Here is a 15,906-nt window from a genome sequence, read left to right as displayed (position 1 = left end):
AGAAACATGATGACAAAAAATATGTGTTATTCAAACTGCTGGATCTGAGTCTAAAACTTTCACTATGAAAAAAGAATCATTCCTTAGTCAGAAAGGTAGCAATAGACCACAGACTTTTTTTTTTTGTATTTTGAAAAGCTGTCAGAAATCAAATCTATGCAGATAATTTGTTATTAGCTGCATTCTGACAAAGTGAAACTTGTGTCTGTCATTAAAGTATCAAAATCACTGCTTTAGCCTTCAAGGCTTCTTCAATATTTTGAGTGTAAACAGGCAGTCTTACAGTTTACCAAGCTTATAGGTACAATTTTATGGTCTCTGCAACTCCTGGATTCACAATATGGTGGTAAGGTGATTAAATGCTATTTTTGGATGGATATAATTTATAAAACTCTTGGCAGCAGAGGTACAATGAACATTTAATGGTTGAATTTATGCAAACGTTGTTAGCTTGATTTGCTGATGGGTGTTTAGAGTTATTATGAAAGGAGGAGAGCTCACATCAAGTCAAAGAGAAGTTGCAACAGCTTGTGGTGTAAATTATGAACTGAAAGTTACTCTGCAAACCATGTGTGCAGCAAACTTTTTGGAAGTGGAGGAAAAAATATTACAATATCGAAAGAAGAACCAAAGCACTCTGATGGGAATGTGAACTGGAAAGCTTTTACTTTACTGTAGAAGTAGAGAAGTTTTCCAACATGAAGCAGAACAGTGCTGTTTTTTAAAGCTGGTATTTCTCAGCTATAGCAGTTCCTGCTTGCAAGGGACTTCTGGAAGTTCGAAGATGTTCTGCCTCTCCATTTCTCAAGATTGTGGGAAAAAGTCCAGATCTTTGAGTTAGAACCATGCTTCATTTTTGAAGCACTTTTGTTTTGTTACTGGGACTTTGCAATTGACACCAATGCATGACTGGATTTCTTCAAAAGTATACTTATCAATCAATGCTTGGAAACAATGACAGAGCATCCTTTCTGTTTTGATTAAGGGTGTTGCTTGCACTGTGGACAAAAAGCATCTGTCTGCTTTCAGGTGAAATGTACTATAATTGTACTCCAGACTAGAACTATGGTGTTTCAATCAAGTTATAATTGAAACATAAGATACTCAAAATTGTTTTGTAAACAAATTTGGTCAGTATTTGGGAGGGAAGTGAACAAGTCATATAAAGAAGTTATAGGCAGGGAGTTATTTGCACCACTCCTCTCTCACGATGAGTTAAATGTGTAATGAAACAATGCATTACAGAAGCAATCATTTTTGTATTTTTGTTCATGTCCCTCTTTTGTTGCTTCACTAGCTGACAAGTAGGAATAATGTAGTTACACTGAAATGGTTTGAAAAAAAAAAAGTGAAGATAAAGAGCTTGTAGGAAAGCTTGTTGGACTAGTTGAAATGGTTGGGAAAGTATTAGAAACAGTTATATTTTGGAATGCCTGTATGTAGGTCTGTGGACTTTTTGTAGAGGTATTAGCAAGATGTGTGCTTGAAATGCAGAGTAGACTTGCCACATTCCAGCCCTGGTAGGACCCTTGACAGCATACACAGCTGAGCTGAGCTTGCAGAATAAGTATTCTGTAATCTGGGATGCCTCAGTCACTGTTTTGCTTTTGATTAACTTCCAGAAACATAACTGAAAAGTAATTTTGTTTACTAAGAATTTGTGCTGACCTGAAACCCCGCATTTGTGAAGTGAAGCATATACCTTCAAGATGCAGCTTGCAGAATTATTAGAATAAAATCAAAGAAATATTTTATCAAGTTGAATATAAAGATTTTCTTCTGTAGGGTCAGCATCTGTCTGTCATCTTTTGTGTTCTCATTGATACTTTGCTTATCTATGGTGCACACTCCCTTTTGTGTGTCTTCCCTGCACCTGGGCTGGTGGTTTTGCTGATTTTGTGTATAATTCACTTTCATGTACCAAAAGTAAAGACGATATCCATCAGCCTGTCGCTTATTTGTTTCATGTTGTGGATGCTACTGGAAAAGTAACAAGATGTGTGGGCAGTACCATTCAGGAGTCTGGATGACAATGTGATGGTCAGTTGCCATGTAAAACTTGAAAGTACTTATGGAAAAGACTCATATTTGATTGAATTGCACAAAGAAAATACTATGTTCGCTTCAGCCTTGTGTTTATATTCCTCATCCATGGAGAAAGTATTGTGTACTGTGACTGTACTGATTTCGATCTGGCATCTTTTTAAAAAAGTGCCTTGTCAACTTGTTTCTTGTCTGTGATGGCTCATTCCTTAATTATCCTCTTAGCCATCTTGACCAGTAAAATTTTGTAGTTCACTGACATCTGTATTTATTCTCCAAATAATTGCTATGGAGTACGTTGCTGTGTAGCTCAATGAAAACAGAATTTATATTAAAGGAGTAGAAAGACAAGTCATTGAAGATTGTTATTTTGGCTGTTACTCTACTAGAGATACTCTACAATAGATGGAGAGCATATATGCAACCACACTGTTGGTGTAAGCACAAAAGTAATGTTCCCAGAAAAAGCTGAAGTAACCCTACGAATTTTTTAATATTGAGTAGAACTGCACAAATATGTTCTTTTAATACAGTTAGATTAACGTAATTAACAACTGAGGAAACATAGCTGACCTGTGACTTAGTTTTAGAGTGGTTTTGTGTTGTAGAAATTTGCACAGTGTTCTTGAGCAAATTGGTAGTGTTTGGTGAAATAGATATTCTGACAAAGGAGTCTGAAGGAGAATGTTGTGTGGAATGACAAATTGAGATTTAGTAACAGAGTCACCCTTATTGGGAGTATGTGCTTCGATGCTCAAAAATGCTTTCTGCTTATAGCATGAAGCCTGAAGCATGGCAGTTATCCTGGAAGTATGAAGAGGTGTATACTTAACATTTTATGCCCTTTGGTTGTTGCTGTTTTCATAGGAAGCCTAACAATGTATAACCCAGAAATAGTTTAATTTTTAAAATTAGGTAATATTGGCTGTATTGAATCTTAGTTTTGTAAGGACCTGCATTAAAAAAAGAAAACAAAAAATTGTTTCATAGGAAACCTGCATATGCAGACTAACAAAATGCAGTAGCAAAGTAGCAGAGTCAGTGTGCTTCTGGCTTGTGTAAAAGGAAGAGAATGTTTCAGCTCTTGTATGTAGGCTATCCATACTCTTGGCAGGCCACTGAAAAAATATATTCTTCTTGAATGTTGTCTTACATTCAAAAAACATCTAAATTCATGTATTAATAATAGCTCTGTTAGACAACAAGGAATGATTTACCTGAATGTTGAAATAAAAATTGACTTAATGTGCTTTCTTGTAGGTGGTTTTGCTTTTGTCTATGAAGCTCAAGATCTTGGAAGTGGCAAAGATTATGCTTTAAAGGTAAAATGAATTTACTTCTCTACAGGTTTACAAAGTCTTTCTTTTTACTTTAGCTTGACAGTTAATCCTTGATGTATGCCACTGAGCAAGTCATTTGGAAAAATCCAGAATGATAAAGTGGTGTTTGTAGTACACTGTACCTGTATTTAAGATGCTATTCCTGTTAGGACCTTGCACTTCAGATACAAAAGATGGGAGTTGCTCTGTTAGGTACTACTGCTGTTTGTCTTAATTCATGACCCTATCCCAAGCATTTTGTTGCATGGGTAAAAGGAGTCTTTCCTAGTTACCTCCTAGTTACCTGAGGTAGAGCACAGGAATATTTAACTCCTTAGAAGTAGATTTAGCCTATAGGTTAGCCTAGCTTTGTACTTCCAGCATAGGTTTCACCAGTATTAAAAATAATGCTCTGTACTTTGACTCACTGATCAAACATTCAACCTTGTGCTTTTCAGAGGCACTCCTCTGGATTCTTGTTTTGTGCAGGCTTGTAACAATGATGGTAGAGCAGAAAAACTCAAGTAGTGTGGAAAGGACAATAAAGTAAAGTCATTTACTTTGTCATATTTTGCTAAAAAAAAATTTCATTTATGTTCACCACAAAATGGCTTCGTTTTTGGAGTAGGGGTGTTCTGTGACTTATCAGTATGAAGACATCTATCTTGGAGAGGAAGTGAAAAGGGTAGTAGTATGAGAGGTGGGAAAGGTAAGATGGCATTACACTGCCAGTAATTACTTGGTCTGTGTTTTTTTTAATTTTCATACTACATTCTAATGTAAAAAAACATGTGACCATACTCATATGATATGTGTGTTCAAAATATCATCTACAAGTAGCTCAATTTAAAAATAACAGATAAAAGGTGAACTATTACTGTACTTCCTCTGTTTTGTAAAACTGGCATTTTTGTAGGAAATGCTCAAATTGTTTCTAGTCAAATGTTGACTCCAAATCCAAGTGATACTGGAGATAGTAATACTTGATTTTGCTGCTCATTACTCAGGTACCATTGGTAGAGTTGGGCTACATATTTTGGAGAAGTTTTGGTTTAAGTGGATTGAAGGTTGTTCCTGAAGATTTGAGGTAGAAGACAGATCTTTCCTTGTCAGTGCACAGTGCTGTAGTGAAGAGACTTCAGTGTTTTATACAACCGAGTACTGTCAGAGCAGTTACTTTTTCTAATGTCAAAGGTTATAACTGCTCAGTTATCAATAACCCTGAATAGTACAGGTAGCTGGAAAACAGGGTGTTATGTTTATGGCAGTATGTCCAAATGTACAATAAGCCTGCTTCGTTTACTGTCTCATTGAGTTCATTAAGTTTTTGACAGTAGCTTATCCTTTGTGTTATGGAAAAAAAAAGCACTGTTTTAATGACTGTATCTCTCAATTGTTCTGTTCTCTGACAGCGATTGTTGTCTAATGAAGAAGAAAAGAACAAAGCCATCATTCAAGAAGTTTGTTTTATGGTATCCTTTTTTGTAACAAATTTTAATATGTTGATTTAATTGCCTGATATGGAAGGCTGCTTTACAGATTAAGTACTTTCCTTGCCATATATTGCTTAAGAAGACCAAAAATTTGAGAAGGTCTGGTTTCCTGGTTTGTCAGGAATCTGGCACCAACATCCAGCAAGTTCAGTTCTTCAAAAATTGCAGGGATTTAGTGTGTGCAGATAACTTTTGAAGCCAGTGTAGACTTTGTCATGTACTTTGTCTAGCAAGAAGTGAAATTCTTATTTGGGCTTTGTGGTCCTGTGACTGTGGACAAGAGGATGAGGAGACCTTTTGACTATTCAGGTGATACTTAGATCTTAAGTAGACTTCCATCACATGCACTGCATTTGTCTTTTCAACTACTCAAAACTTTGCTTTTACTCTCAATGTTTCTTAATTTCTACCTCAGATGTGTCTGGCTTTAAAGAGTAACACTGAATATCAGGGTAGCAATTTCAGTAGAATGTATGGATCAGAAACAAGGAGATGTTTCTGTGGTGGTGCTGTCCCTTTCATCCTCAATGATGTTAAATGGTAGGGCATAGTCTAATGTCAGTGTTTTTAAAGGCTTGGCATTAGTAAATGCAGTATTTGCTTCCCAGCATCTGCTGTGAGACCCTTAGTTTGTTTCAAGACTCAGTGAATAGCTGTGGTATGCTGCTGTTTTGTTTTCCACTCTTGAATATTCAGCTTCATTTTGAGTTACTGGGCAAAACCACTGATCTTAAATTACTCAAATATTTATGATTACTGAAGTGCTTGACAAAACCTAACACTAAACACTGTTCCGGAGAAGTATAAGTAAAAAGGATGGACTACCATAGCACTACACATTTTTTTTTTTTTAAATCTACTCTGGACATGTCTTGCCAGGATTAAAGAACTGAGTGTTCTTTGGATATTTTTTCACAGCTCAGACTCATTTTAGCGCATGTACCAAGGTTAACTGTTGCTAACTTTCCAATGTATAACCATGAAATGTAATTAATTCCTGCAACTCTGAGTGAAAAGTTATGAAGAAGCGCAAAATACATAAAATAGTACTTGGGTTTCATTCTAATTTGTTGGAACCAGCTTGCTCTCTTTAATAGCTTTGCTGTGCATTTGATGTCTTCTTTCTTTTCAGGCTTGGTGAATGCATCTTGTAAATACTGTGTGTTTGTCTCATAGGCATGAGTCTCAGTATTTGACTAAGGTGATGCACATCAGAGACAAAACAAATGGGCATAATGCAATGTAGCTTCCACTGGCAGGAACTGAGATCACTTACATTTTACTGCCCTTTACATAGCTCTAAAATGATGCCTTGAATTTTTGAGCTGGAAGTAAAACGCGACAAAGGTTTTAGTATGGAGAATTATTACTAATGGTGACTGGATAAGTTCCTTAATCTTTTAGAGCTTTTATTTGTTTTAAACTTTATTTGAATTACTTTAAGTTGAAACATGGCATACTTAATACTTGTTTTGGAAAGACAGGTGTTGATACAATAGCCCTTTCTTGATCAGCAAGCTAGAGAAGCAGCTGATAATTAAAAGATCTCTCTGGTACTTGTGCTAAGACCTTGCAGTCATAGTTAAATGACAAAAAGAACTAGGCCTGTTACGAAGTCCAGTTTCCTCAGAGCCTTAATAACAAGGGTGGTTTTGTTTTATTTTTACTTTTTATTACATTACCTTTAGTTGCTTCCCTTGAAGTCTTTTTTTTTCAGCTGAGGCATGGATTTCCCTGTTCAGCTTAATATTTTAATTGCAGTGATAATGCTTTGTGTGGTTTTAAGCTAACATTTCAAATGAGATGTCTGAGCTGCTGTATACAATATTATCAATAAACTTTGCAGTTGTCTTCCTTGAACATGTTATGTCCAGAAAAAACTTTCAGGCCATCCCAACATCGTCCAGTTCTGCTCTGCTGCATCTATAGGAAAAGAAGAATCAGACACGGGACAGGGAGAGTTTCTCCTGCTTACAGAGCTGTGTAGAGGTAAACCTTTTCTCAGTAGCGCATGTGTCCTCTGACAGCTTTTTTGCACAGTTTGCCTCTTACAGATAACACAGTTCAGTGGAGCTTGAGTTCAGCATAATCTTTTATAAGAATAATGTTCTTTGAGACTACAGTTCAAGAGTATCTTAAATACGAGATAATCATGTGTTTGAGAATAGTCAGAGGACTCAATACTGTAAACCTTCCTTAATGACAAGAATGTCTATTCCTGCTGTGCTTTAAGAATTTATGGTGTTCTCTGTGTGCTTATGTCAATTTCTCTGATTTTCTGCAGGACAGCTGGTGGAATTCTTAAAGAAAGTAGAAGCCAAAGGACCTGTCTCCTGTGACACAGTTTTGAAGATATTTTATCAGACCTGCAGGGCAGTGCAGCATATGCATAAACAGAAGCCTCCTATTATCCATAGAGATTTAAAGGTGCCTTACAATGTTTAAATAAAGGCTGAATTTTTAAACAGCGAAGGAGCCTGTCAGGCTGAATCAGTGTTAAGACTGTTGATTAAGTACAGTGGACACTTTTGAGGCTAGTGCGCACATGCATTGCCTTGCCAAGACTGCTGGATGTCAGTGAAGCTCATCACTGAAATACTTGGGTCTCCAAATGTCTTTTCCTTATGCTTGTGGTTAGGACTACTTGTCCTACTGTCTGAACATGCTGACAGAAAGGAAGTATATCATGGTTCGCTTATTAAGTTAGTGTTGAAGGTGTTTGCTTGTGATAAAATAATGAGTTACAACTTGTAAGTTGCAGTTTTGGGGTGAGCACATTTTCTAAATAGAAGAGATAAAGCTTTGAAGGACAAAAAGGTAGTGTTGGATTTTCTGTGAAGCATTATGTAGCCTTTGATTAAGTGTAGAAGGCTGTTAGTATAAGAACTAATAATTTGCATTGGATTTAGGACTTGCTTTTGACTTGAATTTTCAAATTTGACTTGAAATTTTCAAATTTCAAAATCTAATTCATAGATTTTGCTCCTGAATTTTTCATTATGCTAACCTTTACTAAGATGCTGTAGGGTTATCCTGTGAAAAGTGTTGTTCCCTTAGAAACTTCCGAGATTTGAAAGGGCTTAATCTGTGTTTGAATTTAATATTTTGAAGGCAGGGGTTCACCTTTACGTTTATGCTATGCCTTAGGTGAAGGAGCCTTAATAATCAGTGAGATTCTGCTGTACTATAAACACATTTGAACCTAGTGGATGTAGGTAGTCTTCGTAAATGTAAACAAAATCAGGGAGGGAAGATTTTTAGTCTTGAAACTGTCTGAATTTCACACACCTGTCTGTTTCCAGCTTGATATGGTATCAACTGAATATTTTAAAAAAAGGGGAAAATATGTTCCTCAAGTAAGCATGTACTTGATTACTTTGGGGAAAGGGAAGTGAAACCATACTTGAAAACATTTAGCACATACTTAACTTTTAAACACTGTTGGAAGTTTTGTTAGGCAGTAGTGTAGCACCTTAATATAAAACTAGTTTTGATGATGGAGCATTCCTTTTTTTTCTCAGTACTATTGAGCAGGCTTCTAGGTCATAACAAAGAAATTTGATCCAGGCTAGGACAGAACTTTCTTGGTGTTACTTCCTAGAATAAAGTCTTTTATTATTCACTGAAATTTCTATGCACCATCCCTAGAAAAGGTGCATCTCTTCTCTGAAAAAGGGGTAAAAGTATTTACAAATAAATATACAATTTTTTTATATAGCCAGCTCCATAGAAGTTAAGCTAATGCTGTGATTCAAAGTCTGCTTTACTTGTCAAGTAATGCAAGTTCCCAGCAGAGATAAAACACAGAAAAAAAGGCAGCGATTTCGTTTCATGTTGGTTTCGTGTTACAGGTCCTGCAATGCAAGATTAAATGATAGTTGTGCTGCAATAGGCAGAGACCTTACTGCAATCAAAAGCCGAATAAGCTGTACTGTCCTTTCCAGAAGGCTGAACTTAGGTCAGCAGCATAAAAAACTATTTTGAGCCAACCTCACTAGCAACCTGAGATGCTAGTGTAGCCCTTGGTAGGTGTAGTAGCATGGAACGCTAACAATGTTTTGTCAGTTGTTTTGGTGAGAAGTATAAGGATTTGTGAACATCTCCAGTGCAACTTAAAAACAAGTTCACCTTTGTAGTGGTGGCTGTTTCTATGCTCCTGTGGTTTCCTTCTCTTGCTTGTCAGTATAGTGCATTCTTTGTTCCTGAACCCCTTTGGATAAAGTTTGCACTTACAGTATGTATACACAGCACTGTGAGAACCCAGATAGTTACTGAGTTGTAAAAATCGTATGCTGGTTAGAGCGCAATTTATCAGTGCTTCTCTGCTATTATAATTGTCTGGATTTGATAATTTCAGGATTTGCCATGCAGCTCACAGCTAGTTTGCATGGCACGGGTCATTATTCAGTTAAAATCTGAATAATCAGCTGGAATGTTCTACATGATTAGCAATATTTACCAAAGCACAAAAATCAGAATGTAGGTGCCCTGAAGCTTCATCTCTGGTCTTACTGTGACCATTTTAGGCTATAAATTTAATCTGATGTTGAATGCACACCTTTCTTGTTGTCCATGGAGACAAACAAAGGATATCCAACAGAGAAAGGAGTTCAGGTTGCTCATTGAGATCAATATTCTAATCACATCATTAACAGAGCTTGTATCTTCCTGCAGGGTAGTCAAAATTAATTTGGTGGAAGAAGCATGTGTAAGGCAGGCTAGCAGTTGTTCTAAAAACTGAGGTTTTGCAGAAGGGAGTCTAAAGGTGATGTCATTTCAAAGGGAAGGGGAAGATGAACCTAGTTATCTGAAGTATGGTGTTGTGATCTTAATAATATGCCTCTATCTTTTACACCTTTTCCGGACTTCATAGAGAGATACAAATTTTCAGCCCTTTGTGGTTATGACCCCCCCACAATATGTCTGCCCAATACATACTTTTACGTTCCTCTTAAGTTCCTTTTCTGTTTCACTTAGCAATCCAGGAAGGTTGGATTGTAGAAAAATGGAAGCATGATGATGAACTATTCAGGCAGCATGCGGCCCTCAAATAGCTGGTTTCTGTCTCTGCACAGGGTTATGGCTTTTAGTGTCCCCCAGCAGCTTGCTTCTTCACTGGACTTAAGCTAGTAGTGTTTACTTTTATGCCTAAAAGCATTTGGATCCCAAGATACGGTTTTTGCAGGTGGTCCTCTGAAAAGCTGTCCACCTCTTAGGCATTAATGAATTATGGGGTTTTTTTTCCCATGGTTTATTTCCTCCTGTCTTGAATGCTTCCTGCTCATGTTTTTATTTTTAAAAATCGGTTGTATTGCTGCCATACAGTACTGTCTGACATCTTTGTGCTCCTGTAAACAACATTCTGGGATAAAGTCAGTATTTTTTATATGTATGCACAAGTGAATAGATATTTAAAAGCACGTGTGCTAGTGTACAGAAAAAAGGTATCTTTAATTTGTTGTTCTGCTTCTTTTTGAAGGTGGAAAACTTGCTTATTAGTAACCAAGGGACAATAAAACTCTGTGACTTCGGTAGTGCTACAACTGTAGCTTACTATCCTGACTACAGCTGGTCTGCACAGAAGAGAGCACTGGTTGAAGAAGAGGTGAGACTATTTTAATGTGATTAACTTTAACACTGGATTCATTTAACTGTTACTGTTAATCTAATATTGATTCATGGAACTTCTAAGGCGACTAAAGATTGTTTCCGCTGTAGTGTTGTTCCTAAAGCTTTGCTTTTGTGTTTGTATTGCCAGGGTTCAAACATTACCTGCAATGACAATCATAGCTTTTGTTCTGTAGCTGCATATACAAACAGTGCTTCAACTTGAGCAGTGTCCATTCTGAAATCTGGTGTGAAAATAGAAGGGATTACTAGAGCTTCTAATTGCGCTCTTAACAGGAAGTAAATTGGTTATGCCAAAGTGATTCCCACCTTCTCATCTTATTTTTCTCAGTTGAATCACATATGAAGATGTGACAAATTTACTCAGCAGAATTTGAATAGGCAGTGTTGCAGTGCCTCTAGAACTACAGTGACTGTGTCAAGTATGCAGTGTGCTTTTTCAAAGTGCCATTGTTCTTAGTTTAGAGTTGAGTGTAATGATGGTAAATCTAATGCAATACATCAACTGGATTCAGACTTTTAACTGTGGATATCAAGTGATACTTAATTCACAGATGTGAGTTCTGATATAATAAGTGTCTGTAAACTGCCCCTGTTTCATAATCCAGCATATGTGGAGAGCAATCTGTTGATTTCTGGAGAAGGAAAAATAATATTGTACCACTATCTTGTACAGTCTATGCAAAAAGATTGTAGAAAAGGTCTTTTCAGGGATCTTTGTGAACATAACTTAACTCTTTAGACATGTCTGCACTGTTATTAAGTGTGATGAGGAAGAGAGGAGTACACACTGGACCATGAAGTCACTTTTTGGCTTGCTGGTGATTTTTCTGTATGTGTGCCCATATCCCTTTTTTCCTCATGCGGAACAGGTATTTTACTTTACGTGCTTTGCAGTTTGGAAGGACAATGCTATTTATTTTACTATTGCTGTTTTTTTATTTGTCATATCAAACCTGTTGTGAGTACTGCAGGATTCAGTTGATAGGTTCTACCTTGACAAGTATTTCTGAAATTTATTTTCAAAATGAGAATGCAATCCATTCTACATGGAGAACTGTTTCCTTGGTTGAAAGCTGTTAGTGCTTATTATTCAAGTTTCTGCTTCAAGAAGTTCTCTGTTCTGCAGATCACAAGGAATACAACACCAATGTACAGGACACCAGAAATGATAGACTTGTATTCAAATTTTCCAATTGGTGAAAAACAGGACATTTGGGTAAGAAATTTTTCTCTTGCTGCATTATAGCTGCTTATGTCATAGTGGAACTGATTTTGCAGTCTTCGTGTTAATTTGTTGGTAAATAAATAAAAGCACCAAAATAAATGTAAGATGGTCTTACAGCAAAATAAACATGAGTACTGTGAACTATGTATTTAAATACTAAAAGATTGAGGAGGAGTATTTGATGTTTTCTCCAAGATCCAGCTTGACTTGCACTGCGAGAGGCAATGCTGAACTTCTTTGACATGCAGTAGAACTGTTGCCTAGTTGGAGCTTGCCACCATACAGCCAGAATACTTACAGCCCTTAATTCAAATTCTTGCCTTTAATGCTCCACAATGCATGTAATCCTGGGACAGCCTATGGCTGAGTGAAAAATTATTATATCTAGGCATTGCATCTAGATCAAATACTAGCAAATGGCAAGGATGTGAATGATGTAGAGATCATTCTTGCTTGGTATAAAAAGAATGATAAACTGTTAATAATCACTAAAAATCTGTAGTCAGAATTAAATGGAAATACTAAATCCTCAGTTGTACCGTTTTCAGTTGTGTAATACCGTAATAGTACTGAGGTACTGCCTGGTGACTTTACACTTAGGGTCTTAGTTTATTGGATGTTTTTTACAGAGTCAAATGCCAAGCTGTTCAGCTGTTACCTATATGGGCAGCGTGTCAAATGACAAATTGAGGAAATGTAATGCTGGTGCTTTGGAAGTTTTTATTTGGAATGTCAAAACTTCATTCAGTTTCATAAATTAGTTACAAGATATTGTGGAAACTGTTATTCAGCTTCTACAGCTGTTGGCAGTTTTCTTCTGGCATGTGAAGAAACACCAAGAAAATACAAATACTTTTTTTCTTTGACCATTTGGTCACTTCACATTTGTTAAAAACTGGTAGCCTGATCCAAGATTACAGTTAAATAAAAAGCTAGAAATGCATTTAACAAAAGCCTTACTCGAAAAGGCAGTTGCAATTTTTTTTTGTTTAGAATAGCATTGTGTCTGTTGATATTAACATGGTGGTTGTCTGCTGCTGTGTCTTTGGAAGATCTGTTCCATTTACCATGCCTTTGTTGCAACATGTTGTTCTGTGTGTTTTCCTTTATACTGTGGGTACAGTGAAAACATGTGAAGTATTTGGCCGTAGAATATGGTGCTTTCTCAGGAAGCCATAACTGATCTTGCAGTTTGTAGTTAGGACAAACAAAACAGTTTTCTGAAGAAAGCAGGTAGGGTGAGTAACACTGTGTGCTTGTCAAGAATGTGAGCTTAAAAGCATACATGAGAGAACAATGTTTTAGAACAGCAACATACAGGAAACATTAGTTATTAACCACATAGCCTCCTCAATGGGAGTGTGATTTGATATTGGTTGTCAGATCAGAGGTCCTTAGGCCTGGCCAATTGCTTTCTGTACATTTCCTGCCTAGGTCTAGAGGTGTTCAGAAAACAATCACTGAACCCAAATGCCTCTAGTTCCTTTTTTTTTTCCCTGAATTAATGTGATTTCCTGAACTGAAATTAAACTGATTTCCCCTCAAATAACAGGCTTTACCTTGCCGTAAAGATTTTTCTTCATTTAAATTATGGTTTGGCTTGGAAGGTCCTTTGTACAGTCTCTCTTACAAACTTCTGAAAAAACAAGAGAGTGGGTTTCAGAACATATTTAAGAAGCAAAATTTCAAACTTGGGTTCCTTACCAATATCTGGTTAAAAATTCTTCTAGTCAGTGCAAGACATCTTGCAGATTTTAATTCTGCATGAGCTTAATGATATCTTTAGATTTCATGTAGTTTAATTCTCTTCAGAAAGTACTTTGGTACATTACCTGTGTGTCATCCTGCAGCTATACTGTAGAACTTCTCATCATTTTAAGTGTGCTGCTTATTGCCTGAAGCTGGTCAGTGGAAAATAACTGCATTTTGGTTTGTTTCAAACAGTCCACTTCCAAACCCCAAGCACTACCATAAAACCCCAAAAGCTTCACTGTCCCCTTGAAGAAGGGTTAAATTAGCTGCTTGTAGAAGCACAGCAGCAGGTCAGAAATCTGTTCTTGGTTATTTTTGGTCATGTTTTTCTGCTGCTTTTTACCTGCTAGCATGTGAGTGCTCAGACTGACCCAGGCAACTGCTGTAGATGAACTGTCTGCAGCTTTGGGGCAGCATCTTTGGCAGATGGTCTCTTTTGTTATGCATATCCATATCGTGGGTAGTGTTGGCTTTGAAGAATTGCCTTGCTGCAACTGTAATTGCCTTTTAGTCAAATTGAATCACATTTGGTGTTTGAAATACTCAAAATATATCACTGTTACAATCCTAAGCTACAGATAAAGGAAGGAATTCTTTAGCAATTAAAGCACAGATCAAATCTAAGTGGTCTCTTCATTTCCTGTATGTTCATCTGATTGCATTTGTGCTTTTCTACCCTGTGTGGCTCTGGATGAGGTCTTCTGATGTGCATAGTGTCTCAGACTGTGCAAGGTGTAATTTCATTCCTCCAACTAAATTATGATCTGCCTTCTTTGTAAACAGGCATTTCTGTGGCAGAGTAAGTGGTATTTCCTGCACTCCTCCACTGTATTAAGTGTGGACTATAGGATGCTTCAGTCTGTGTTATGGAGAGCTTTTTATCAGACTGACAAAAATTTGCTTGCTATACAATAATACAGAATTGATATATGCAGCTTATTTCTGGCCGTGGATTGAGAGGCTCAGTAAGTGTTTTGGAGTAATTACATTTCAAACCTTTGACTTTAATGTTCAAATTTTTGAAACTGTTCTTGGAATAAATTGACAAGCAAGGACAGTTGCAGATGGTAGACACAGAGGACTGCAGACAGTGAGTAGATTTCTTAGATAATGTCTTCTCTGACTTGTTTTGTTTGTAGGGACCATAAAAGCTTAAGCAACTAAGCTGAGGTTCAGAAGAAACTTCGAGGAGGATTTTTCCAGTCTGTTGTGCAAACATTTGCTTGGAGTGATTGAATGCTCTATTATCAAACTCTTGTAGGCCAGATAGAATATTATTCTATTGCAATAGTATAACTTTGCTGGTATATTTTGTATGCTAGCTTATATTAAAATATTTGTCTAGATCAGCTTAATTTACTCAAGTAATAGCTGAAATTATCATAACTAATCTATAACACCTGTACTATTAAGAGATTAATATTCAAAACTGACTTCTGGCTTTGGTGATTGTTCCCTTGTCAGGTTGAGCAGGTCTCATCTTTGGACACATGAAGGGATTTGAAAGTTCCCAGGGTATGGTAGTCCTGGTTTTGTAATTTTTGAGGCTTGAATGAACCTGTCCGAAAAATATCTTAAAATTTATTAGAAGCGTGGAATAGCTGTCTGATTGAAGGAAAAAAGGGGCAGTCATTTTGGGCTTATTTTCCTAAAATCTTTATCAAAACAAGCATTTTAGCAATAATGTTGTGTCCCTCTAGAGTAATTTAAACAAGCTGATTAACACTTAAATGCTTACCTACCTGGTGTGTTGCATAACAAAATGTATCTGAGTTAGAAATACAAAAGGCTAAATTCTGTCCCCACAAATAAAACTATTCTCTTGAAGCACATGATGAAGATGTGAAATAAACTCCCAAAGCCTTTTGTAAGAAGAACCCTGTTCTTGAATATGTTCAGTGTCACAAGACTATACTGTGAAATTAATAAAATGGATTTATTGAAATGATTTTTAAAAAGACAGTAATAGGAGAATCCCTGAGCCTGAAAAATTCCATGAAAGGGAAGAAACCCCACAAGCCTATTTAGTAGCAGTATTACTGTTTGGAGCTCTCTAATTGACATGCCAAACAAGTGTTTTGCTAAGTGTTCTGTCCTCTGAAACATCAAGACTAATTGTTTCTCAAGTAGTGTGAAGCTGATCTCTAAGACACTGGGAATATATAGAGTCCCATGAGTAGTTGAGTGACACCTGTGATTTGCAAGCAGTGTTAGGAAGCCTAATTTAATAGTCTAAAACCCTGCTTTAAATATCATTGCTTGAATTAAAGACAGCATAAGTGAGAAAAAACAGCCAATGGGTTCATGAATCAGAAAATTTGTATTTATATTTTTTTTTTTCATTCTGTGATAAGTTTCACCGAAAGAAGGTGGGTTCTGCAGAGCTCCTATTGTCTATGGCTGTGTGGACCTTCCAGCTTCCTGTAGGACAATGATGCTATCT

General features: G+C 36.7%; 1 protein-coding gene across 2 annotated transcripts in view; it reads left to right on the top strand.

Annotated features, from left to right (window-relative positions):
• GAK (cyclin G associated kinase) overlaps positions 1 to 15,906 on the top strand; it is a 77,932-nt gene that overhangs the window by 6,379 nt on the left and 55,647 nt on the right. For both annotated transcript variants that reach the window (XM_021290501.2, XM_005504583.3), the window contains exons 2-7: positions 3,304 to 3,365; positions 4,775 to 4,834; positions 6,730 to 6,844; positions 7,140 to 7,282; positions 10,335 to 10,460; positions 11,613 to 11,702. In XM_021290501.2, coding sequence (XP_021146176.2) covers positions 3,304 to 3,365; positions 4,775 to 4,834; positions 6,730 to 6,844; positions 7,140 to 7,282; positions 10,335 to 10,460; positions 11,613 to 11,702 — 596 coding nt within the window. The remainder of the gene's footprint in view (positions 1 to 3,303; positions 3,366 to 4,774; positions 4,835 to 6,729; positions 6,845 to 7,139; positions 7,283 to 10,334; positions 10,461 to 11,612; positions 11,703 to 15,906) is intronic.

The sequence above is a fragment of the Columba livia genome, chromosome Z, assembly GCF_036013475.1.
Source record: "Columba livia isolate bColLiv1 breed racing homer chromosome Z, bColLiv1.pat.W.v2, whole genome shotgun sequence".
NCBI lineage: Eukaryota > Metazoa > Chordata > Aves > Columbiformes > Columbidae > Columba > Columba livia.
Note: the sequence above shows the minus strand (reverse complement) of the source record. Positions and strands in the feature narration are given on the sequence as shown.